Raw genomic sequence first — 24,325 nt, 5'->3', positions numbered from 1 at the left:
AAGAAGAAGCCTGAACCTCACCTTGGTGTCTGTGTCGTCTTTCCTCGGCTCTGCTGGACGGAGTCGTGGCTTGCGGCAAGTGGTGGCCCGTACGGGGAACTCTTCAAGGCCTAAGAAAATTTAAAGGTAAGGTCCGCGGGTAGCGGTGAAGGGGTAGCGCAAGTTAGGTTCCCGGAGACAGGGACGAAGTTAGGTTCCTGGACACAGGGACGAAGTTAGGTTCCTGGAGACAGGGACGAGGTTTGGTTCCCGGAGACAGGGACGAAGTTAGACTTAGAATAACCTTTATAAAGAACGCTCTTACAGCATGGGCTCCAGCTAATAGGGACGGAGCTTAACAGTTCGAACGTCTGAACGTCCACAGTTCTGTGGCGGATAATTATAACTAGATTGTGCCACGATGGGGTCGGCGGGATCAAAATTGAAAGTAGAAACGGCATTGATTCAATTGTTGAAAAAAGGGGGGGGGTGAAGATTAAATCTGCAACAGTAGAGAAGTTTTTAGATACTGTGGTCGTAGTGTCACCATGGTTTCTTGAGGAAGGGTTTATAAATTCGCCTACATGGGAAAGATCAGAGAAAGACCTGCTGGATGCGGACTCCCACAGCTGCCGCTCTAGGGGGACCCTAGCTGTCTGGACACTGGTGAGGACATGTCTCACTGACAAGTCAGGGAAATACCAGGACGATATTGCTCAAGGGGCTCAAGCCTTAGAGGAAGTGAAGGAGGAGCTCTCTCAACAGGGATCGCAAAGCTTATGGATTGAACAGGAAGAGGAGGAGGAGCTTTATGGGGAGGAGGATTTAGAGAGTCTGCTCTCCGCCATGACCTTAGAAAGTAAACAGGCTAATAAGGCTGCAAAAGGAAATAGTATGCTAAAGGAGGAGCCACTAGGGCCGATGGCGCCTCCCTTATATCAAACCCCGGATCCGCCATACGCGGGGGGAGGAATGAGAAGTAGACATGCTGCAGTTTGGGGCAAGATATTTTCCCAAACCGGAGCCTTCCCGGTATTCCAGGATCCGAACAATCAGAGAATACATGAGCCATTAGACTGGAAAATAATTCAGAGATTAAAGGAGTCAGTAGCTACCTATGGGCTGCAGGCGGCATATACGCTGACACAAGTTGAAAATTTACAAAGAAATTGTATGACTCCTTTTGATTGGCAGAATATGTGCAGAGCAGTCCTTTCAGGAGGAGGCTATTTGAACTGGAAAGCAGCCTACTTAGAGTATTGTACAGAGCTTGCAGCAACCAATGCCAGGAATGGCCAACCTGCCTGGGATGTTGAAATGCTTATGGGTCAGGGGAATTTTGTTAATAACCAAATTGGATATCCAATGCAGGTATACAATCAGATTAATGAGGCAGCAGTGAAGGCTTGGAAGATGCTTTCGGGTTCAGGCCTTATACACCAAAACAGATTGAGACTTTAGCAGCCTGCGATGATGAATGGGCAGTGCTGCTTACTAGTATGACAGGAGTGTTTGACAATCATTACCCATCACACCCTTTGCTTCAGTTTGTGAGCCGTAATCCATTAATTCACCCACGAGTGACGTGCTCTAACCCCATTGAAGGGGCAGTTAATATTTTTACTGATAGGTCTAAGGGTGGGGTAGGAACGGTGTATATTGAAGGCCAAAACCCCAGCACCCGTATTTTTCCCTATGAATCAGTACAGGCAACAGAATTAGCTACTGTATTACATGTCTTTTGCCAGGAATCTCAACCTTTTAATTTGCTTTCAGATAGCCAATATGTGGTGCAAGCTATGAGGATACTAGAGAATGTGGGGACTATAAAACCAACCTCCCAGGTTACTCAACTTTTTATGGCCCTACAGCAGAAAATTTGGCAATGCAAGGCTCCCTTTTGTGTGATTCATATTCGCGCTCACTCAGGACTCCCTGGGCCTTTGGCATTAGGCAATGCCATCGCTGATTATGCTACTAGAGCTGTCTTTATCTTCCTGACTCAAACCCCTGTACAAGCTGCAACAGATTTTCATGCAAGGTTCCATGTGAATGCAAATACCCTCCGCATAAAATTCAAAATTACTAGGGAACAAGCCCGAGAAATTGTCCTGCAATACAAATCTTGTGTTTCTGTCCTCCCTCAACAGAGTGTAGGGGTTAATCCTCGAGGCCTCTGCCCAGGAGTACTTTGGCAAATGGATGTTACCCATATTCCAGAGTTTGGTACCCTCAAATATGTACATGTTTCTATAGATACCTGTTCTGGTGTGATATTTGCTTCCTTGCCCAAGACCATTTGCCCTAGGTGCAAAAAGGGGTGCCATTGGGCCAATGAATGCCGCTCTAAAACTGATAATGAAGGAAAAACCCTAGCCCCTAGGCAGGGAAACTTCTCACGGGGCCAGCCCCTGGCCCCATCAAAGGGATTGAACCCTGGGGCTATCAGGTTCACCCCACCAGCACAGATCAGGAATTTAGCTCCCTCCTCAGAGTTATCCCTGGGAGTACCGGATTGGACCTCTGTGCCTCCACCTCTACAATATTAATTCCAGAACTAGGGTTTCAACTCATATCCACAGATATTTTTGGGCCATTTCCACCTGAATTGACAGGATATGTAATAGGCAGAGGAGGCATGCTCTTGGAAGGTCTCCAAATAGCCATGGGAATAATAGATAATAGCTTCACTGGACAACTTGCACTTTTAGCCCTTTCCACTCTTGGGCCCATAAAAATTAATCAGGGGGACTGAATTGCATACCTCCTACTACTCCCTGCCAATACAGATGCCCATTCTAGTACTCCCCCCCTCTGGGCCTCCTGGGCCTTCAGAGATATATTGGGCACAACAAGTTACTGAAGATAGGCCTATGTTCACCCTGTGGCTAGATGATAAGCCCTTTAGGGGACTCATTGATACTGGGGCCGATGCTACAATTATCTCTGAGTGACACTGGCCTAAGGAGTGGCCATGCACGGTTTCCATGACTCATCTAAAAGGAATAGGCCAGACCTCCCACCCTAAGCAGAGTTCTAAGATCCTTACTTGGAAGGATGAGGAAGGAAATACAGGCCAAGTTAAGCCTTACATCATACCAGGGCTGCCCCTTAACCTGTGGGGTCATGATATTCTATCTCAGATAAAACTTCTGATGTGCAGCCCCAATGAGATAATCACTCGTCAAATGCTAAAACAGGGATTCTTGCCTGGACAGGGACTAGGCAGGAACTCTCAGGGAATAAGAGACCCTATACAGCCCTGTACCCTAAACTCAATTACCACCCCTTAGCATTTCCTGAGGATAGAGAAGAACTAGACCTTGACCCATAGATGCTAAGCTTACTAGAACTTACCCATATGTTGCTAAACCAAACAGCCCCCTCTATAGCCGAGGACTTCTGGATCTGCCAAAAGGTTGGACCCCCCAAACCCCTTGCTGTGATCATTAATGCTTCCACCATCTCCAATACCTCAGAGTCTGATCTATTTAAGCCACCCAACAATTACACCCTAGCTCCTCCCATACGAGTCCAATCCATGCCCATATTGTGGGAAGCGAGCGCGGCTGAGTCAGCCAAAGATGGTGCCTTGGCTGGCTGCCAAGTCTCGTGACTCCAACCCTTGGCTGGCTGCCAAGCCTCGTGACCCTTGCTTGTTTACTCCAACTCGCACAAGCGGAGGAGCCCGATCATGTGCTGCCTGCCTGATCAGAGACATCATCAAGCATGACCCTGCTACGTGGCCCAATGAGCTGCCACTCTGCCTGCCTGCTGCATGTGTGTGTGTGTGCCCTGATTGGTCCTGGCTGGGAGGAGGGCTGTTGGGAACAAACTATATAAGGACTGAAGTGTGTAATAAAGAAGAAGCCTGAACCTCACACCTTAGTGTCTGTGTCGTCTTTCCTCGGCTCTGCTGGACGGAGTCATGGCTTGCGGCAGTTCTTAACTGCTGAGCCATCTCTCCAGCCCCTGCTTTTTTAACCTCTTAAATGCAATTGATTTCTATGTGACAATTTAAATTTTTTTTTTTTTTGTACTGTTATTTTCTGGTACTGAGGCCTGGGCAAGCTAGGCCCAGTGTTCTATCACAGAGCTATAACCTCAACCATTGTTTGTTTCTTTTATAAGAAATGATTATTTTTAATTATATATGTGTGTATATCTGTGTGGGGGTATGTGAACCTGCCTGCAGGTGTCTGTGGAGGTTAGAAATATCAAATCTCCTGCAGTTAGATTACAGGCAATTGTGAGCTAACCAATGCCAGTACTGGGAACCAAACTGGAGTCCTATAGTAGGAACAGTAGGTGCTCTTAAGTACTGAATGATCTCTCCAGACCCATTTATTATTTAAAAGAGGGCCTCATGGGCTGGAGAGATGGCTCAGAGGTTAAGAACACTGGTTTTTCTTGCAGAAGACCTGGGTTCGAATCTCAGCACCTACATGGCAGCTAACAACTGTCTGTAACTCCAGTCCCAGGGATCCGACAGCCTTTTCTGACCTCTGCAGGCATTGCACAACACGGGTGAACTTACCTATATACAGGCAATACACACATACACAAAAAATAAGAAATAAATAAAATTTAAAAAATAATAAGAGATTTAAAAAAAAAAGAAAGAAAGAAAGCCCAATAAACTCAAGGTAGACTTGGTAAATGATTGCTCTGAGTTGTTGTTAGTCCACTATCTTGGGGGAGCAACTGTTTATCTATTATGCAACAAATGATCTTTCAAAGATTTGTTTAATTTTTTTTGTCTTTTTGAGTCAGGGTCTCCCTGCAGCCCTGGCTGGCCTGGAACTCACTATGGAGACCAGGCAGACCTTGAACTCACAGAGACCCACCTGCTTCTGCCTCCCAAGTGCTGGGACTAAAGGCATGCGTCACCACACCCAGCTACTTTACATTTTGATGATATTCTTCACTAGCAATTGTGACGTACCATTCCCAGGAAGTACTCCCCAAGATGAAAGATTTGGCAAGATCTCAAATACAAAGCAACTATTTTTCTGTGGGACAATTTTTTTTTTTTTGGAGAGGAATAAAAGTCTTACCTAATTTTCAGATATTCAGAAATTTGGAGGAGGGACCAATCAGTGCTGCTGATGTGAAGGAGAATGAAATGAATATTTGAAGTTTCATCCATAAGTGAGTAATGATACAATTCATACAATTCATGGATAGGAAGAACAATCTGGAGGTCAAAAACAAGAATCATGGGCTCTGAGATGGCTCAGAGGTTAAGAGCACTTATTGCTCTTCCAGAGGACCTGGGTTTGGTTCCTAGTACCCACATGGCAGCTAACACCTGTCCTTAACTATAGTTCCAGGAGATCAAACACCCTCTTCTGGCCTTCACAGGGACCAGCACATATGTGGTGCACTTACATACCTGTAGGCAAAACACTCACAAAAAAAAATAAAAATAAGTAAAATCTTGGGGCGTGGTGGTACACGCCTTTAATCCCAGCACTCGGGAGGCAGAGGCAGGCAGATCTCTGTGAGTTCAAGGCCAACCTGGTCTACATAGTGAGTTCCAGGACAGCTGGGGCTACAGGGAGACCCTGTCTCAAAAAGACCAAAAAAAAAAAAAAAATGTAAAATCTAAAAAACCCCACAAGAATTATAAGATAAAAAGTCAGAGTTTATTGGAGAGTTTGTAGCAAGGTATTTTATGAGCTATGAGGACAAATAAAAAATAATTTGGGAGTTTTGTAGGTTTCTTTGAGACACAGTCTCAGGTAGCCCAGGCTGGCATCAAGCTCCCTATGTAGCTGAGGTTAGCCTTGAACTCCTGATCTTCCTGCCTTTGCTTCTTGACTGGTTAGTTTACAGGCATGCACCCTATGCCCAGGGTTAAAGATGGTACTTTTTTTTTTCCCGTCTTTTTGAGACAGGGTCTTCCTGTAGCCCTAGCTGTGTAGACCAGTCTGGCCTCTACCTCACAGAGATCTGCCTGCCCCTGACTCCCTAGTGCTGGGAATAAAGGCATGCAACCACCACACCTGGTTAAAGGTGGTAATAATAAACTCAAAGTTTTACTATGATTTCTAGGAGGCCTTTATAATCTGGCTTTTTTTTAGACCTCTTCCACCATATCTCATAATACTCCACCTATTTAATCACAAGATATATATATATTTTTTGCTCTGGGACCTTTGTCATGACACTTGGCTTACGATTTAAGAACTTTTGTTTGTGGGTGTTTTTATTTTTTTTTTGACAGGTCTCCCTAGTCCCAGACCACCTGAAAGTCACTATGTATACCAGGCTGGCCTTGAGCTCACAGAGATCCACCTGTCTCTGCCTCTGAGGCCTGGGATTAAAGGTGTGTGCCAGCACTCCTGGTATAAGATTTAAGAACTTTAGAGACTGGAGAGATGGCTCATGGGCTAAGAGCACTGCACCCACATGGTGTCTAACAACTGTAACTTCAGTTCCGGGGGATCCAACACCCTCTTCTGACATCCACGGCACTGCACGACACAGGTGCACTCATATACATGCAGACAATACACTCATACACACAAAATAAAAATAAATAAATATTTTTTAAAAGATTTAAGGGAGGGGTTGGAGATTTAGCTTAGTGGTAGAGCACTTGTCTAGCAAGCGCAAGGCCCTGGGTTTGGTCCTCAGCTCTGGGGCGGCGGGGGGGTGGGTATTTAAGGGGCTGGAGAGATGGCGCAGCAGTCGAGAGCTGGCTGCTTTTGCAGAGGACCTAGGTTCAATTCCCAGCACCCACATGGTGGCTATGAGCCATTCTTAACTCCAGTTCCAAGGGAATCCGACGCCCTCTTCTGGCCTCCGCAGCATTGCATGACACACGTGCACTCACATACATGCAGGCAATACACTCATACACATAAAATAAAAATAATAAATAAAAATGTTAAAAAAAAAAGATTTAAGAACACAGTTTATGAACAACATTTCAAATGTACTCATCTGTCTCCAAAACTGTGAAATTTAATTTTCACCCTTCCTAATATCCCTGGTTATTTCTTACCTGAAATATTTTGACTTAAGATTTCCTCATTCATTGACCATGGCTTTTCTTGGTCCAGCTTGAATGTTGCATTATGTCTAATGATTTGATATGCTGTCATTAGAAACAGGGTTTGAGCCCAACTGCTTGAGCTGAGAGACTCAAAACATAAAGGATATTTTATTACAAAAACTGTGAAATAAAATTACTGAAAAAAAAAAATCAAACACTTCAGAGGCACAGGTTACTAGGCACACACAAAAATTACAGAAGTTCTCACCCAGGAAAATGAAGCAGCTGTAGTTCTTCAACATCACATCTCCATACAAGTTCTTTTGCGAAGGGTTAAGCAGCTGCCCCACTCCTTCCATGAGAAGTCCACAGCCACATCCTCAAATGATATCTGAAAAGCACAATCCCTGCTTGGTATGAAGGGATTCTCAAGAGACCTTGCAGACTATAAGCTTGCTTCTCTATCTATGGCAGATAGCTTCCAAGACAGCTCCAGTGATCTCTAACTCCTAGCTTTGGTACTATATACCCTCTGCCTTCAATTGTGGGCTGACCTTACTTACTCCTTCCATAGGACAGAATGAAACAAAGCGACAGGATGCCACTTCCAAGATTAGATTATAAGAAATTATGACATCTTTCCCTCCCTCCCTCCCTCCTTCCCTCCCTCCTTCTTTCTCCAGGAGAATATAGCAGCTACACTGTGAGAAAGGCACATACAGCAAGGAACCAAGGCTTGAGCATTATAAGGGTGTATGTTCTAGATTATTTTGCTATTGCATCTTTGGATGTCCTTCTGGACATCTGAATGTATGTATGTGCCATCATGACTCTGATCTAGAACCAAATAGGTAAGCATCTGAAAGTTTTCTAAGTCACAGAAACTGTAAGATGTTATTTTCAGCTACTGAGGTTTGAGACAATTAGTTACAGAGATGAATACATACTATGATATACTATACTAATCTTGCATTATCCTTTGAAGAAATATATCATTAAAATATATATAGTAGTGTGAGCTGGATGTAGTGGCACATATCTGTAATCCTACTGTGGTGGCTTCAGTATGTCCCCCATAGGCTCCAAGTATTTGCACATTTTCTCTTCAGTTGATGGTGCTGTTTTAGGAGGCTTTAGGAGGTGTGACCATGCTTGAAGAAGCATGCAGGTTTTGAGAGATCTTAAGCCTTGCTGGACTTTCAGTTACTTTCTGCTTCCCATGCCTACTTGAGTATGTGAGTGCTTAGTTTTCTGCTTCTGCTCCAGCCACCTTACCATGCTTCCCTGCAATCACTGACTGTAAGCCCTCTGGAACCTGGAACTGTAAGCTCAAATAAATTATTCTTCCTATAAGTTCCCTTGGTCTTGGTGTTCTATCACAGGAACAGACAAGTAACTAATACATTCATTTACTAGGGAGGCTGGGGGCTGAGAGTGAGTTCAAGGTCAGCTTTGGCTATATAGCAAGACATTTGCCCATCCCCCTGCAAAGTATCATTATGTCATTGGTACTTGAGAACAATTTTTCAGCTAAGTCAGACTGCCTCATCATACAAGACTCCCAGCTTGCCTGGTTTCTGCCTGCTAAACATCAGTCATACCTCTTAGCCACTTTCAAAACCAAGCCATATGTATATATTTACAAACACTCTCTTCTTCCCAGCAGAACAAATAGATAGTCCTTTTAGATATCTTCTAAAACAGAATCCTGGGCTCTTAAAGTGAAAACAAAAGCCTTGAGAGGTAGGCAGAGGCCATATTATACTTAAAATTGGAAAATGCTTAAAATGTTAGCCTCAATAGGGACAAAGGATACAGAAAGAGAAAAGCTTAGAGCAAGCCCCAGGAGTGTAGAACTAATAGGATATCCTTTCTTTCATAAAGTTGTAATCCAAAGGTGCAATTTAGCATTTGATTAGTGAAAGATAATATTAAGACACTAGGTCATGGGCCGGGTGTGGTGGTGTTCACCTTTAATCGCAGCACTTGGGAGGCAGAAGCAGGTGGATCTCAGAGTTTGAGGCCAGCCTGGTCTACATAGCAAGTTCTAGGTCAGCTGGGGTGACAGGGAGCCCCTGTCTCAAAAAAAAAAAAAAAAAAAAAAAAACCATAAAAAAGAAAGAAACTAGGTCAAAGAACAATGATTTAAAAAAATTTTTAAACGTGGTTCTAAAAGCTTTCTTCCCCTGAACAGAAAGAAATGCTGCCTTCTCTGAGTTACCTGAGGGTTTAGACTGAGCACTGAATAGTCTTTTCTTTTTCTCTCTCTCCCTCCCTCCCACCCTTCCTTCGTTCTTCTAAATTGAATGTGTATTCAAGGCTCCTATCTTAGTTTCTTAAATTCCAAATTCTTTAAATTCAAGCTTACATCAAGGAACTGGTAAATAGTTCAGGGAAGAAATATGTTTAGCTATTATAGGATCACTATTTAGGACTTTAGCCACTAGGCTATCCATTTAAATAGCTGTCAAGTGTTTTCCTTTTGTGTAATCATCAAAAATATTTGCTTCGCCCTATTCACTCTCCATTATGGCTTCTGATAGTATATGAGAAAAGCTTGTTCAACTCTGCGACAATAAAGCAGGCTGCTTTCTGTACCTATGTTCCCACTTGAAGACTTATGCATGATTCTGTAATCTAGCTTATGTTGCTTTTGACTGCTTCTGTTCTATTTTCTCTTACTAGGATTCAAATCTATTTAGAGTCTAAATTTTAGACTTTTCCTATTAATTACACATCCAACTTCTAGTTTTAGGAAAGAGAACTATGACATCTAGCAGACTGTTTATTATAGACTTTTACCTGATACTCAGAAACACCTCTGTTGAATTTCTTCTGGGGGAGGGTTGTGTGTGTGTGTGTGTGTGTGTGTGTGTGTGTGTGTGTGTGTGTGTGTATGCTTCATCATTTCCATGGGGGAAAAACTGCTTAGGGGATATAGACATATAACTCACCTGTGACTCAGTCATCTTCTGCTACACTTAGGAAACCTGCTGCTTTATGACTTGATTCTAGAGAGCAATCTCTGGCCAAAAGTCTGGAAAGTAAGAATACATTTTCATTCTTGAGTCCTCCTTTGCTTGTCTCATGGAACTGTTTTATTCCTGAGAATGGTAGCCTGTGGAGGTAGCAGAAATGCTATTTTAGATGATGTCATTAGGTTGGAGATGTAAATCTTGTTTTTTTTTCCGAGTGGGAACTCAGATCTTTTAAAGCCTCATACTAGATGTCTAATCACAATAGTGCTAAGAACCAAGATGGAATAGGATCTCCTGGTATGTCTCACTGAGCCACATCTAGGCCAGGCCTGTATGACATTCTACCCTTAAGAACCCTGGCTCAAAGAAGACCTGGGTTTGAATCCCAGCACCCACATGGTACCTAACAACTGTCTGTAACTCCAAATCTGGGGTATCCTCTTCTGTCCTCCGTGGGCATTGCATAACACGGGTGCACTTACCTACATGCAGGCATAACACTCAAACACATAAAAAAATTAAAAATAAAAAAAAGAACCCTGGCTCAAGCCACAAATGCCATATTGAAGCCACTTGCCTCATCAGGTCAAGTAAACATACCCAGCATGAAGAGGACTTAAAATAAATATAACAAAAAAAATTTACATTCTGATGTACACAAGTACTCATAATTTATGTTTCTTCACTGCTGTGGATTAGCTCACTTACATTTAACTAGACACAGAATCAGAGCCAAAGACTTTGAGGGTACTGTCATCCAAGGATACTACTTTCTTCATAAGAATAAACCTGAAAGGAAATGTAAAACACAAAAAAAGAAAAAACCAAACCCAAACAAACAAAAGCACTCCTCCTACCTCAGAAATTCAGGGGTAAGAATAGAAAATTTATCTTATATAACAATTCTCCCAACAAAAATGTGTCTCAGATGTGTAACCTATACCTGTAGGGAGTGCTCAGGTAATCTGCGAATGATGGCAGACTACCTTAAAACTACTAGGAATGAAGCAGGTATAGCAAAACCCATAGCTCATGCTCCACAGGTAAGGGGCTAACAGTCTAGCTAAGAAGATTCAGTGAGGGCAGCGAGGTCAGTTGGACCCTTTCTAGAGAGTAAGTTACATCGAGACAGATTTAGGGAAAGAGATTTTTGATTTGTCTTTCTTTGTGCCTCAAACAATATAGAGAAGGTTGTGATTGAAGTCTCTACATATCTGTCTCAAAACATTCAGCTGTGGAAGACTGTGAAAAGATCACATCAACCAAGGACCAGCAGTGACAGAGGACTGAATGGGATTGGAGAGAAAGCAGACAGTGGGGAAACTGTAGAAGAGGAGATCTGAAGCCAATGCAGCACTAGGAATTTTTCTTATTTTTTAAAATAAAAATTTCTTCTGTGAGACAGAGTCTCTCATAGCCCATGCTGGCTTCAAACTCACTATATAGATGAGGATGGCCTTGAACTCCTAATTCTTCTGCCTCCAACTCCCTAGTACTAGGTTTACAGCATGTACTAGGCCTGGAACTTCCTATGTAGACCAGGCTGGCCTTGATCTCAAGGAGATCAGCCTGCCTCTGCCTCTTGAGTATTGAGATTTAAGCCATGCATCACCATGCCCAGCCCTAATATTAAGAACTTTTAAAAGAGGAAATAGTCAAGTAAAATAGTCATGTGATTCCTCAACAATCACACAAGGTTGGGCCAAGACAAAAGTACCATAATAATTTATAGAAGCCACCATATGACAGACTTTCTTGAGGCAGTATGTGACCAGCAGAGATCTAGACTGACCTTCACACCCACAAGCTGAACCTTACATGTCCCTCAACCAGACACTGAGAATTCTCTTAACTCCACATCTCAAGACTTCTCCAGGTTCCTAAACCCAAAAACCCCCTTCACAAGTTTTCAGAAGCCCTTAAATAACAGGCCTATATATTCCACTCTCATGTCATGTGTCCCCACTTTATCCTTAGACAACAAAGTTATTGACTGGACTGCACAGGCCACTCAATTTCTCTCCAACAGGCCACCCTGCAAGGTCTTTAATGGTATACACTGTTAGGATTTGGGGTGAGGTGATGTGATAAAGAATTAGAAATAGAATCCGACCTTCAACAGATGCAGATAGCTTTATTACCTAGAGGGGCAAGCAGCCTTCCCTTGGATATGGAAGTTGGGGGTATCGAGGTTGGGGGAGGTCTAGAATTTAAAGGGGGTCCAGAAAATCCCAGAATGGGGGTTGTGCCTTCCCAGAATCTCAGAAGGTGGGGCATGCCTTCTTGGGCACTGTCATGCTCCTCCCTGGGATCAGGGAGGGAGGGAGAGATGAGAAGTTCTGATAAGGAACCAGATTTTCAGCCAGGGGCCATGTGTTCTGAAATAGATGTATCTCCCTCATGGAGTTGGGGGGAGGGACGGTTGTGGGGGGCAGATGGTCAGTTCCTTCAGCTATGTTAGGCTGATTTGCCTTCATACACTGTGTATTTACCCAATAACTCATCTGATAAAGCTCTCAGTCCAGGACTCCTGATGGCTCTACAAAGGCCAGCCTCAGAAATAAACACAGACTCCACAGACCACTTACCACAAACACCCTAAAGGTCACTTATTTCTAAAATTCTACTTCACTAGCTGCACACTGCAAAGAAGCCACTGAACTCCCCTCCCTCCAACAAACACAGCCTTCCCTCTCAATAATACCACACAATCCCCAAAGTCTCACTCCATATATGTCACCTGTCATACAGGCATGCCAATCACTCATCAAACCTCCAATCCCATTCCTCCTCACAGATTCTGATCACTCAGTAGTCAAGTACTAACCATCTTCAGAGCTCTAATCATTAATATACATAAACACAGAATCATTCAACTCCATGCTCCTACTTGTTAAAGAGCCAAGGCACAGGATGCCAATCACTAGGACCCACAGTTTGTCCACCTAGTCAGTTACACGCAAGAGATTTTGTTCCTCTCTTCCTGATCCTGCAGAACACCCTTAGTTACAAAATGCCTGGGGACCCCCAAAATGCCCAACCCTGGTGTAAGCCTTTCTTAAATGACATCAACGCAAACTCGTAATCACAGCCATACAGCTGCCCCACGGTGCCAATGCCTGCATACACCAACTTAGCATCCTCTAGCGAGCGTTAACAGTCTCCACCAAGTGTTTATTTACTAACTAGAATTAAGTCTGTGAAATACACAACTCCTAGACACGCCGTTACACTTCCAGAATGCCCTGTACGTGGCAGAAGGACAAGAGCTCCGCCCCGCCCCAACCCGACCAACACCCACCTGGGCTGCGGAGATGCTGTACGGCTGCCCCAGGCTTCTGCACGCTCAGAGGGCGCGGAGCGACTGGATGACACTGCCCTCGCCGGGTCTCGACTCGCCCTTCCGGCGGATCTGGTGGAGAGGGCGGAAAGGTGGGTGCAGAACTACATTTCCCAGAGGCCTGCTGGCGCTTTCAGTTGCAGTATCCTCTCTACAGCAGCCTAACCTGTTTCTCTGTCAGCAGGAGGCTGTATCTTTGAGGTCTTCGATCACGTGTCAGTAACGGAAGTGGGTTTTAATACAATCCGGTAGAACTGAAGAAGGAGAATGAAACTACGTGGAACGACAATTTAAGGGAAAATAAAATACAGCTATGGAAAGATTACCGAATTAGGGCTGAACATTAAAGAAATGCCTGCATCCTGAGCTGAATTTCCTGCAAAGCTGATCAACTGATTAATAACACTTCAACGACTGCGGAGAGCCTACTCACAAATTATCTGGGGACATCTTTAACCCGATAAATAGCCACTGATAGAATGTGTAAATTGCAAAAGCGTCATAAGCTTCCTTAAAGAAGCCATAAGGACATAAATTCCTCAAGGTAGCCAAATGGCCCAAATTGGAGGCTTGGCCTTTTCAGCTGGTCACTTCCCTGGCTGACAGAGACTTGTTTACTCCTACTGTGCCATAGCCTGCTCAGGCAGCCTGGCCTTATCACTGATCACTACAGAGACTTGCAGAATCAACCTGTTGTGCCAAAAGATAAGGTGCCTGTTCACCCTCAGAAAATATCCTCAGGAAGGAGACCCTCAAGTACCGCAAGGATGCTGATATCTGACATCTGACATCTGACACCAAGCAAATACAGCTGCGTTCAGCAGAGGTCCTATGTAAAATCCCAAATGCTCTACTTAGGTTTGCAGAGGCCCATGTCCATGGACAGCACCAGCCTTTGCTATGTTTTCCTGAATAAAAGAGACATATTCCTTACCTGTTCCAAGTCTGGCTCTGGTTCTTAATTCTTAACTTTAAAGTTCCTTTTTCTGCTCTCCTAAATCTAACAGCCACACCGTGTCAACTTCTGTTTCTGCATTAACATTCCTGTGACTAATAAAATATATTAATGCAGACCACCAGATCTCACCAATCAAAAAGCCACAAATAAAAAGCTAAGAATGTCATCAGACAGCATCTGAGACCTGTAGTAGGAACTCCTCCCTTTGCTATGACCTGCCTACTGATTGTATCCCCCAATGTATTTGTAAAGTGTCTTGATGTATGACTTTTCTTTGTTCTGTTACTATAAGAAGTAATGTAACTGTTATGCTGGAACATGGAATTTGGGGTAACCTAAATCTGTATTCCCAGACCATGGTCACTCATGTTTTGCTCCAGAAGAAACTATCTCTTATCCCCTTTGAGGTGAGAGTTATGCTTTTAGGTCCATAGCATGTAGCTCTGTAGAATGTTTGCCTAGAATGCAGAAAGCCCCAGTACAGCCCAAATTGGGCCTGGTGGCCCAGGCCTGTAATCCTAGCACTGGGGAGGTGAAGGCAGAAAGAGCACAAGTTCAAGATCATCCTTAGCTACATAGCTAATTCAAGGCCAGCCTGGAGTACATCATGACCTACCTTTAAAAAAAAATGGTGCTCCGGCCTGTGAGAGGCAGGGAGGCTGTCCCAACTACAGGGCCATGGCAGTAGGCAGCCAAGCCAAGTCACTTCTGCAAGAGGTTCAAGTTAAACAGGATGTCTCCCAGTTGGCTAGTTCCTCCAATGGGTGGGGCCTGCAGCAGAATGTGGACCTAGGAGCTGCTGCTGGGAGCCATCTTGGGACGGAAGCCCTTGAGCCTCTAGTAGCTCACATGGTGTGGGGTGAGATCACTGCCCCGGAGGCATGAGTGAAAGCTATGGGCGTGGCGCAGTCTGACATGGCCGGCTCTGAGCCATGGGGCACAGGGCTAGGCACTGGGTACTCATTCCTTTGTAAGTTAATAAATGCACATAAAGATATGTTATATGGTTTGCCTGATAGTGCAGGAGACCCAGAGGGAATTCGGGTGAAACAGGAATAAAGGCAAAACATGGTGACATCAACTTTTTTTTTTTTTTTTTTTTTTTGTCTTTTTGAGACAGGGTCTCCCTGTAGCCTCAGCTGTCCAGGAACTCACTATGTAGACCAGGCTGGCCTCAAACTCACAGAGATCTGCCTGCCTCTGCCTCCCGACTGCTGGGATTAAAGGCGTGTGCCACCATGCCCAGCTAGTGCCATCAACTTTAAGAAAACAAATGTATACTAGATTATCTTTACCAAAAAAATTGTAGCAGAAAAAAAGATACAGGATCATGAAAAGTTGGAAATGTACATAGAAGACAAATATCAATGAAATATTTTGCTCAACTCTGTTAAATGAATTTGAAGTCTAATTATTGGTGAGGACAGGAACAGACACAACTGTCTGGTGATAGGTAAAAATGTTGGGAGAGAGCGAGCGCAGATGGATGGAGGAGGCACCGAGGCACAGATAGAATTCTCAGCAGGATACAGATTTATTTCACACGGGACACGTTTCCCTTGGGGAAGGGAAAGATGTCAGCTCACGGGTTGTGAGCGGCTGTGAGCTGGGACTTTATATATGGGGGCTTTAGGGTGTGGAAGGGGGAATGTTTGGGGGAGAAATCAGGGAGGGGGAAGCAGGAAAAGCAGGTAGGATCAGGGTCTGGAAGTGTTTACTTTTTCCCTCTTAAGATAAGAGAAAAACAGCTTCTAAAATCTCTGGTTATCAGGTAGAATCTGCTTATCCTATCTTTGGAGGTCAGAGGAAAGGCAGGCTGCTTCTCAGCAGAGTTTGTTTCCCTTGACTTCAAAGGTCAAGGTGCTTATCAGCTAAGTTCCCTTTTTCGAGCTCCAAAGTCTGTAGGTCCCTGTTGGGGAGGGGGGAAGCTGCTGCTGTTTGGAACCCTAACATCTGGTTTGTGCCTGAGTGCATGTGCACAGTTCTGCCTGTCATGACCTTGTAGCCCAGAGCACCCAACCAGGATTATGTGCGCTACCATATATGGGAGAGTATAAAAGGCTGAATCTTCTTTTAAGTTTAGGGCCCTGCTTTAGAGAAATCTCTCCCTGTGGGTCACTGTACTAGTACAATAATATACTGGTTCCTGCTTAGTTTTGGGATCCCTGTTTTCTTTTCAGATTGCCTACTACAGCCTGATGAGTTTCCTTATATTTTAGAAACCTCTACTCAGGTAAAACCAAATCCTTGGCTTCAACCCAGAAAGGATTTCATGGTTAGCCAGAATGAGGCAGAGTTAGGGTTTATTAAAAGATATTTTGGGCCAGGCCATATTTAAAAAGACAAACAAAGCCAGGCGTGGTGGCACACACCTTTAATCCCAGCAGTCAGAGGCAGAGGCAGGCGATCTCTGTGAGTTCAAGGCCAGCCTGGTCTACATGAGTTCCAGGACATCTGGGGCTACAGGGAGACCCTGTCTCAAAATGACAAAAAAAAATCATCAGAGAGGATCAGGGCCTAGCAAGCCCTTCCCACATCCATGGCAGGGTGCTGGTGTGCAGAGCTTTCACATGTAGTCATAACTGCTGTGTTCAAGAGTGCAACAGTCACATCAGTCCTAGAAGTTAGTGTTCCACACCTCTTACCCTTCCTCTCCCTCTTAAATTCTTTCTCCCCTTCTTCCATAATGTTCCCTGAGCCTTGGAGGGGGTGATATAGATGCCCATTTATGGCTGAGCGTTCAACTGTCACTTACTCTCATCACTCTGACCAGTTAGGAGTCTTTGCTGCCCACTGTGAAAAAGAAGCTTCTCTAACCAAAACTGACAGCAGCACTAATCTATGAAAAATAAACATAGTTATTTAGAAAGGCAATTTGATAGGCACATCATGTCCATTTAGCAAAACAACAACCATAGCTTCCTCACAAGGGCCTATGACCTCTCCAGCCACAGGCGTTTAAATTTTACTTCTTTTTAAAATTTGTTTTTATTGAATTAAATTTTACATCTTCTACTCCCTCCTCTTCCTCTTCTTCCTCTTCATCCTTTTCTGCCTCTTCTTCATCTTCCTCTTCCTCTTCCTCCTCTTCATCATCATTATTAATATTATTAATATTATTATTTGTGCATGAAATATGGAGGGGGGCACAGGCATGCCATAGCTCATGTATGGACAACTGTGGAGTCAGTTCTCTCCTTCCACATTTATGAGTTTCAGGGATCAAACACTGGTCATCAGGCTTACATGACAAGTATCTTTACCTGCTAAGCCTTCTCACTGGCTAAGCCACAGTCTTTTGACCAGGTTTACAGTACAAGCCCAAATTCTCTTCCATGGGGTGTGGAAATGACTCTTATTAATGGCCATAATCTGGACTAATGAGTTAATTATCCCCAGCAAAACAATGTCTCGTGACCTTGGTACCTGATGTCATTTCCTAAGCAACCTCAGTTTGGTACTCCACCCAAAAAGATAATGAATGAATGAATGAATGAGTGAATGGATGTGGGTATGCTTCAGAATTAACAAAATGCTGAAAGGTGGCACCCATATCCATTGGACACAGTGGAGATTGGAAAGGATGTGAAACATTGAATTGATGAAAAGGTCTATAACTCAGGACAAAAAGGCCAGAGGGTCTGCTAAGAATAGGGTGGAGCCAAGCTTGTACTTCCCCAATTGAAGCTAGAGAAAGCATTTTGAATAAAATGAGTGGGGCTGGACTCAAGACACAGTTCCAGGAACAGAGTTCCAACAAGAACTCCAACTGTCCATCAGCACAATTCCAGGAGACAGATGGTTCCAAGAGATCTCTAGGGGAATGAGTGTTCTCTGAGTTTGGGCCCACTTTTAAAAGCTAAATTTAAGAGTTAGGCTTTTATTTGTTCAGGTAATTATAATGTTGGCATAGTAATGTCCCAACGGGCAGGCCTCAAATACAATGAGAAAGAAGTTGGTTACTCCTGTGACAGACTTCCATTATTTAACCAGTGGGCACTTCTTGCCTGCCATTTGGTAGTGCTGCAGAAACAATTCAGAGATGACTGTTGATAAAAGGCATTTTTAATACAGATTTTAAGCATGAAGGTTAAGAGAAGAAAAAAGACATTTAGGAAGAAAGTAAGACACGCTCAAGAGCATGGTTATGGGCTTCTCTAAGAGAGAGTCACACTTCAAGTGTCCTAGTGGGATATAGTAAACACTCTGAACAGAAAATGGGATGCTAAGACTTGCAGGAAGCAGTTTATTATACATCTATAGTCCCTGAGAGATAATTCTTTAAAGCATGGCCTCGAACAGGGAAAGTCTTAACCTTTTGTGTTATAGGATGGAGTTCACAAAAAATCACCAGCACAATTTCAAGAAAAGTAGCAAGGTAAATTTTAATTTTTGACCGGCCGAGCTGCCTATCTCAGGAGTAGAAGCAGCCCTGATGATTGTCGGGTCAGAGTTTTTATAGGATTACAGAAATATTATTCAAACAGGACACATGTGAACCAATCAGGTTTGTACATCATAGCAGAACTTTGACTCTATTAATCAACAACCAATCATTATACAGACAAGTGATACAGTCATATAACTTGGCAATCAACTCTGTAGTTTTAAAATTAGTCAACTTCCTAGCCATGACAAGTATAGTAAGAAAGCTGAAATCAGCAGTTACCCAGATGTAAGATCTGGGTGGTCTTATACTTTGTGTCAAGTGACCTAAAATAGCAAGTGAATTACAGAAGCGAAAACAAGCAGTTACCCAGATGTAAAAAGTCTGGAATTAGCACATCCCATGGTTCATGGTTAGGACAATTTCCCAAGACCCAAGGTTGCCCTCCTTTTCCTTTTGGTGTGGAGCAAAGTTGCTGCTAAAATGGCTCTGAACAAAATGGAGTAACTTAGGTAAGTTTGCTGAGCCAATTCATTTGTATCTTTTTGCTGTTTGTCTCCTGTAGATGATGGTTTATATTTTGATTGGTATTTTAAAATGCTGTAGGAGGATACAAAATGACTGGAATGTAAGGGGAGCAGGGGAAACAATGAGGAGTCAGACAAGAGACTTGTAGAAATGCATGTACAAGGGCTGGAGAGATGGCTCAGTGGTTAAGGGCACTGGCTGCTCTTGTAGAGGACCCAGGTTTGGTTCCCAACACCCACATGGTGGCTAACAGCTGTCCATAACACTAGTTCAAGGGGATCCGACATCTTCTTCCAGCCACCTTGTGCATTGCACACATAGGTGCGCTTACATACAAGCAGACAAAACACTCATACACATAAAAATTGAAATTAAAAAGAAAAACATGGGGCTGGTGAGGTGGCTCAGCAGTTAAGAGCACTGACTGCTCTTGCAGAGGACCCAGTTTCAATTCCCAGCATCTATATGGTGGCTACGAACCATCCTTAACTCCAGTTCCAGGGGAATCCGAAGCCCTCTTCTGACCTCCGCGGCATTGCATGACACAGGTGCACTCACATACATGCAGGCAATACACTCATACACATAAAATAAAAATTATAAAATATTTTAAAAAGAAAAACGTGTACATGCAGACATCATTCACACCTCATGCTACCACATTCTCCAATCTGATGCTTGAACCCTCCTTAAGGTCAAAGAGCATCATCTTGGTTTAGTCATAGATGAGGAAACAAACTATAATGTAACAAATGACAACTGACATGTTAGAAAACAAATTACATCAAAGTATGTATCAGTAATATGATAAGATGTAAGAAAATTTCCAGTTATTGTTGAGTAATTATTGAATCCTATATGCATGGGGTTATACAACATTTAATTGTAAAATAGAATTTCTTTTAATTATTTTTAATTAAATTTTAATTTTATGTTTTATAAGATTAGAAAAAGGGCCATTTATTCCTGAATTTTTGGATAATTTATCCATCAAAGTAGTTTCTGAAGAGCCTCTGTAATTGTTCCATCAGAACTTGTATTGTTGGGAATAAAATTGCAACATCATCCATCAAGCATAAAACAAAAACCTTTCTTTTCTGCTAGCCTTAGGTGTGACCCTGTTTTTTGAAGTCATTTAGCTGGTGGTATCCAGCTGGCTAGATGCTCCTTAAAGGCATTGTTAGCATTATGGATAAACTTTTGTTGATTAGTTTATATTCTTGTTTATTGTTGACCACAAAGATAATCTATTTTGTTTCTACTGTTATTTGGTGTCTAGTCTGAAATCCATTTGGAAGGACCCTGGAGACTCCTACAGAGTCAATGTGGGCATTAAAGTACCCAGATAATGAACACTTAGCCCCGGGATTAGCTTCTCTTAGAAGATTTGAAGGGAAAGCCAGGGTAAAGAGTATAGCCAATTGAGTCAGTGCATAGGTCCCTTTCCAGTAGCAATGGTAAGCTTGAGTGAAGGTTCCCCTGCCTACAAAACTATCATATGCAGTTTGGGAAACGTTGAATGCAAAGTAATTGCTATTCATCCCTTCATTGCTTGAAACACTCAAGATGTTGGTTTAGGTTTCATAATCCCTGATAGGGTGAGAGAATCCATCCCTCTGTAATGTGAAACATGAGGAGTGATCAATTCTCCCTGCAGATGAAGAAGTTGGTTCTGTAAAGTGATCAGTATATTTCTTTAAGAGTTCAAGGGATTACGCTTCCCAGATATTAGGCTTAAGTCCATAGAAAATGTTATTTAGACAATTATTTCTCATTGATGATTTTGTTTCTAATCACAAAGTGCTGCTCAGATGTAAGACTTCAAAGCTTGGTCTGTGTGCTGGATAGCTTTAGTGTCAACTTGACACACCTGGGTTGAGGGAGCCTCAATTGGGGAATTTCCTTTATTGGTCTGGCCTGTGCCCATGTTTGTGGGGCATCTTCTTGATTGTTGAGTGATGTGGGAGGTGCCACCCCTGGACAGGTGGGCCTGTGTTGCATAAGAAAGCAGGCTGAGCAGGGGCCAGGGGAGCAAGCCAGTAAACAGTATTCTTCCATGGCCTGTGCTCTAGCTTCTGCTTCCAGGTTCCTGCCCTGAGTTTCTACCTTGGGCTCCCTGATGAACTGCAACCTAGGAGATGTAAGCGGAATAAACCCTTTCCTCCCCAAGTTGATATTGGTCAGAGTATTTTGTCACAGTAATGAAGAAACAAACTAGGACAATACTGTAGTGCCCACCTGTAGCTAAGGGAAACAACCCACTATTGTTCTAAAATGATGGGTAAATTTGTTTTCTCCCCCTACTTAGAAGCCTTTGTGAGGGAACCTACACTGCTTCTAGCCACTCCAATAGCTATCAAAGTGCCTGAAAACAAATCCTGAGTCCATCACTCTCAAGTTCGGCTTTGGCAGACAAAATTAAAATGAGGAGCAACCCAACGAAGGGATGCTTTTGGAAGCTCTTGTCAAGAAATCCCAATGGACTCTGATATGAACATTTGAAATTTCTCCTGTTTTGACTTTTTTCTGGTTCCCTGTCTAGAACTTGTAATGCTAACTACTCTTGCCTTTACTTCTCCTTCACATCTCCTAGGCACTGGTCAAGGACTTTCTTTTCTCCCTACAGTTAGGAGTTAAGCAATTTGGGAGTCTTTTAGATAGGTCCACTGAAGGGGTACCCCAGTTGCCTCACCGTGTGTCCCTGTTCAGCATAGAAGAAGCCAAACCAGTTCCATCCAAAGGAAGGGCATTATTTGAGCCTGGAGAAATCCTGTTCTTATTGAACATATGTACTATAAATTTAACCCATTTTACAAAAGTATTCAATTCCCCATAACCAGTTTATATTTCTAAGTGTATATACTTGTTCTTGATTTTCTAAATTTCTATAATGTAAATTTGATAGATGTTGAATTTTTTAGTATGGTGTGTTGCAGTTTCAATGGTATTAATCACTAAGTTAATAGGAAAAGGATATGGAGCAACATTTTTTGAACAGTGCTCCTGGGGACCAGAGAAGGAATTGATTTGATCTTGATGCAAAGGATCAGGAAGTGGTGGTTCCCCTGGCATCTGGGGTGCCAAGACAAGGAATGGGACAGGACCCAGGCTAAGAGGAGAGACAGGCAGGGGAGATGGGAGGGTGAATGAGGCTGAGGGAGTCAAGGTGAGGAAGGCGCGATTGACTTACCCGGGAGAGAGGCCTGTGGATCGGAGAGAGCTTTTGAACATTTTTTATCCTATTTGAAAGCTATTTTCTGCCTAACAGTAATCTTCTCTCCATATATTAGACTTCAGAAATGGAACAGGGTTGGGGGGAGAGGTCTCCAGCAGGTAATAGGAAGTTTTAAGGTTGGACTTTTTTTGTCTTTTTGAGACAGGGTCTCCCTGTTGCTCCAGCTGTCCTGAAACTCACTATGTAGACCAGGCTGGCCTTGAACTCACAAAGATCCACCTGCCTCTGCCTCCCAAGTGCTGGGATTAAAGGCTTGTGCCACCATGCCCAGCTCAGGGTTGGAATTTTTAAACAGTTTACCTTTTGGTTTTTGGACTAGAGATAATCTTTTAGATAAGGGTATTATTATTGTGATTTTATAGTAACAAGTAAATTATAAGCATCCCATATTTAACAAGAGTGAAAAAGAGACTCCATACTATCCTTTAGTTAATAAGATATCATCAGTCTCTTTTTAGAACTAATATTAAAGTTTCCTTAGATGATCCATGCAGAAAAACCCTGGGCACATATATTTGTTCATCCAAGAAAAGTCTCTTTGGTTTTTCTAAGCTTCCACAGGGTTAAGACTAGACATGTGCTGGGGCATAGTGGCACACCCCTTTAGTCCCAGCACTTGGAAGGCAGAGGCAGGTGGATCTCTGTGAGTTTGAGGCCACCCTGGTCTATATATCAAGTTCCAGGCCAGCTGGGGCCACAGGGAAACCCTGTCTCAAAAAGAACCCCCTCCAAAGAAAGACTAGACATACATCAGACTGGATAGTTAGTGGAGATGCTATTTAGACTCATTAAAATCAGGCCCACATTACTTTTAGAGTTACTTAAATCCTAAATGAAGTTATAGGTAGACACTTAGTTCATGATAATCTTGTTTTAAGTTATTAGCTATATATTTTTATATATGTTACACATATATAATTTTGAGAATTTTATATATATATATATATATATATATATATATCCTTTTTATGTTCCCAGATAGGGGTGGAATGGGGTATGATAGTTTCAATTAATGTAGTCTGTATGTATAGCTTATAAGGCAAAAGTGTGGTATGTCTTACCTCAATTAATTTTTTTTTTTGGTCTTTTTTGAGACAGGGTCTCCCTGTAGCCCCAGCTGTCCTGGAACTCACTATGTAGACCAGGCTGGCCTTGAACTCACAGAGATCCGCCTGCCTCTGCCTCCCAAGTGCTGGGACTACAGGCGTGTGCCACCACACCTGGCTCCTCAGTTAGTTTTAACCACATTACCAGCAGTAGCAGCTGAGAGGGGGAAGGCCTCTCTGTCCACCTGTAGAGGTGGTTTATCATCTGTAGTAAAGATCTTAGTATTTCCACCTTAGGCAATTTTATGCAGTCCACCTGGATATTTTGAGAGGGTCATGGCTTAGCCGGCCTCCTCTGTGGGATTTATTTTTTCATTATCTTTTTTTCACCCTTTGGCAGGTTACATATCCCTTGTAAACATATTTAATTATGTTATAGATCCCTGTAGAATTATAACTTTTGTATTACATTACACATAGCCTGAGGTTCTCAGTAACTCCCCTTTTTGTAGGATGTACACTAGTTAGATTCTGATCTCTGGGGATTCTACAGCTTCTCTGGTCAAGAGAGGTGATCTATCACAGTTACAGGACATTTGGAGAGATGCCTCCTATTTCTCTGGGACGTAGTTGACCTTGGAAGGCAAGGGCAAAATATTGACCCTTTTAATTCCTCTGGCTACATTAGTGTGTTGTACCTCATCCACTGGACCCCAAAAAGACCACCAAGGACCCAACACACCAAAATGCAAAAGCAAAGGTTTATGGTTTATTCGGGCTTAAGCTCGGGCTCTCAGACCTCACCAACTCAACGGATCCGTGCTGAGAGCCCAGAGTAAGGGAGAGTGGAGCCTTTTATAGGTTTTAGACA

General features: G+C 43.0%; 1 protein-coding gene across 1 annotated transcript in view; it reads right to left on the bottom strand.

Moving 5' to 3' along the window:
• Positions 1-13,377, bottom strand: part of LOC103747683 (zinc finger protein 84) — a 17,655-nt gene extending 4,278 nt beyond the window's left edge. The window contains 6 exon segments of the mRNA XM_029554566.1: positions 58-110; positions 6,992-7,084; positions 7,251-7,326; positions 7,329-7,373; positions 9,937-10,100; positions 13,262-13,377. Coding sequence (XP_029410426.1) covers positions 58-110; positions 6,992-7,084; positions 7,251-7,326; positions 7,329-7,373; positions 9,937-9,951 — 282 coding nt within the window. The 5' untranslated portion in view covers positions 9,952-10,100; positions 13,262-13,377.
• Between the last annotated feature and the right edge of the window lie 10,948 nt (positions 13,378-24,325).

Source organism: Nannospalax galili, unplaced genomic scaffold (genome assembly GCF_000622305.1).
Source record: "Nannospalax galili isolate Female #2095 unplaced genomic scaffold, S.galili_v1.0 scaffold100, whole genome shotgun sequence".
NCBI lineage: Eukaryota > Metazoa > Chordata > Mammalia > Rodentia > Spalacidae > Nannospalax > Nannospalax galili.
The sequence above is the reverse complement of the archived record's forward strand: the minus strand, read 5'-3'. Positions and strand labels throughout refer to the sequence as shown.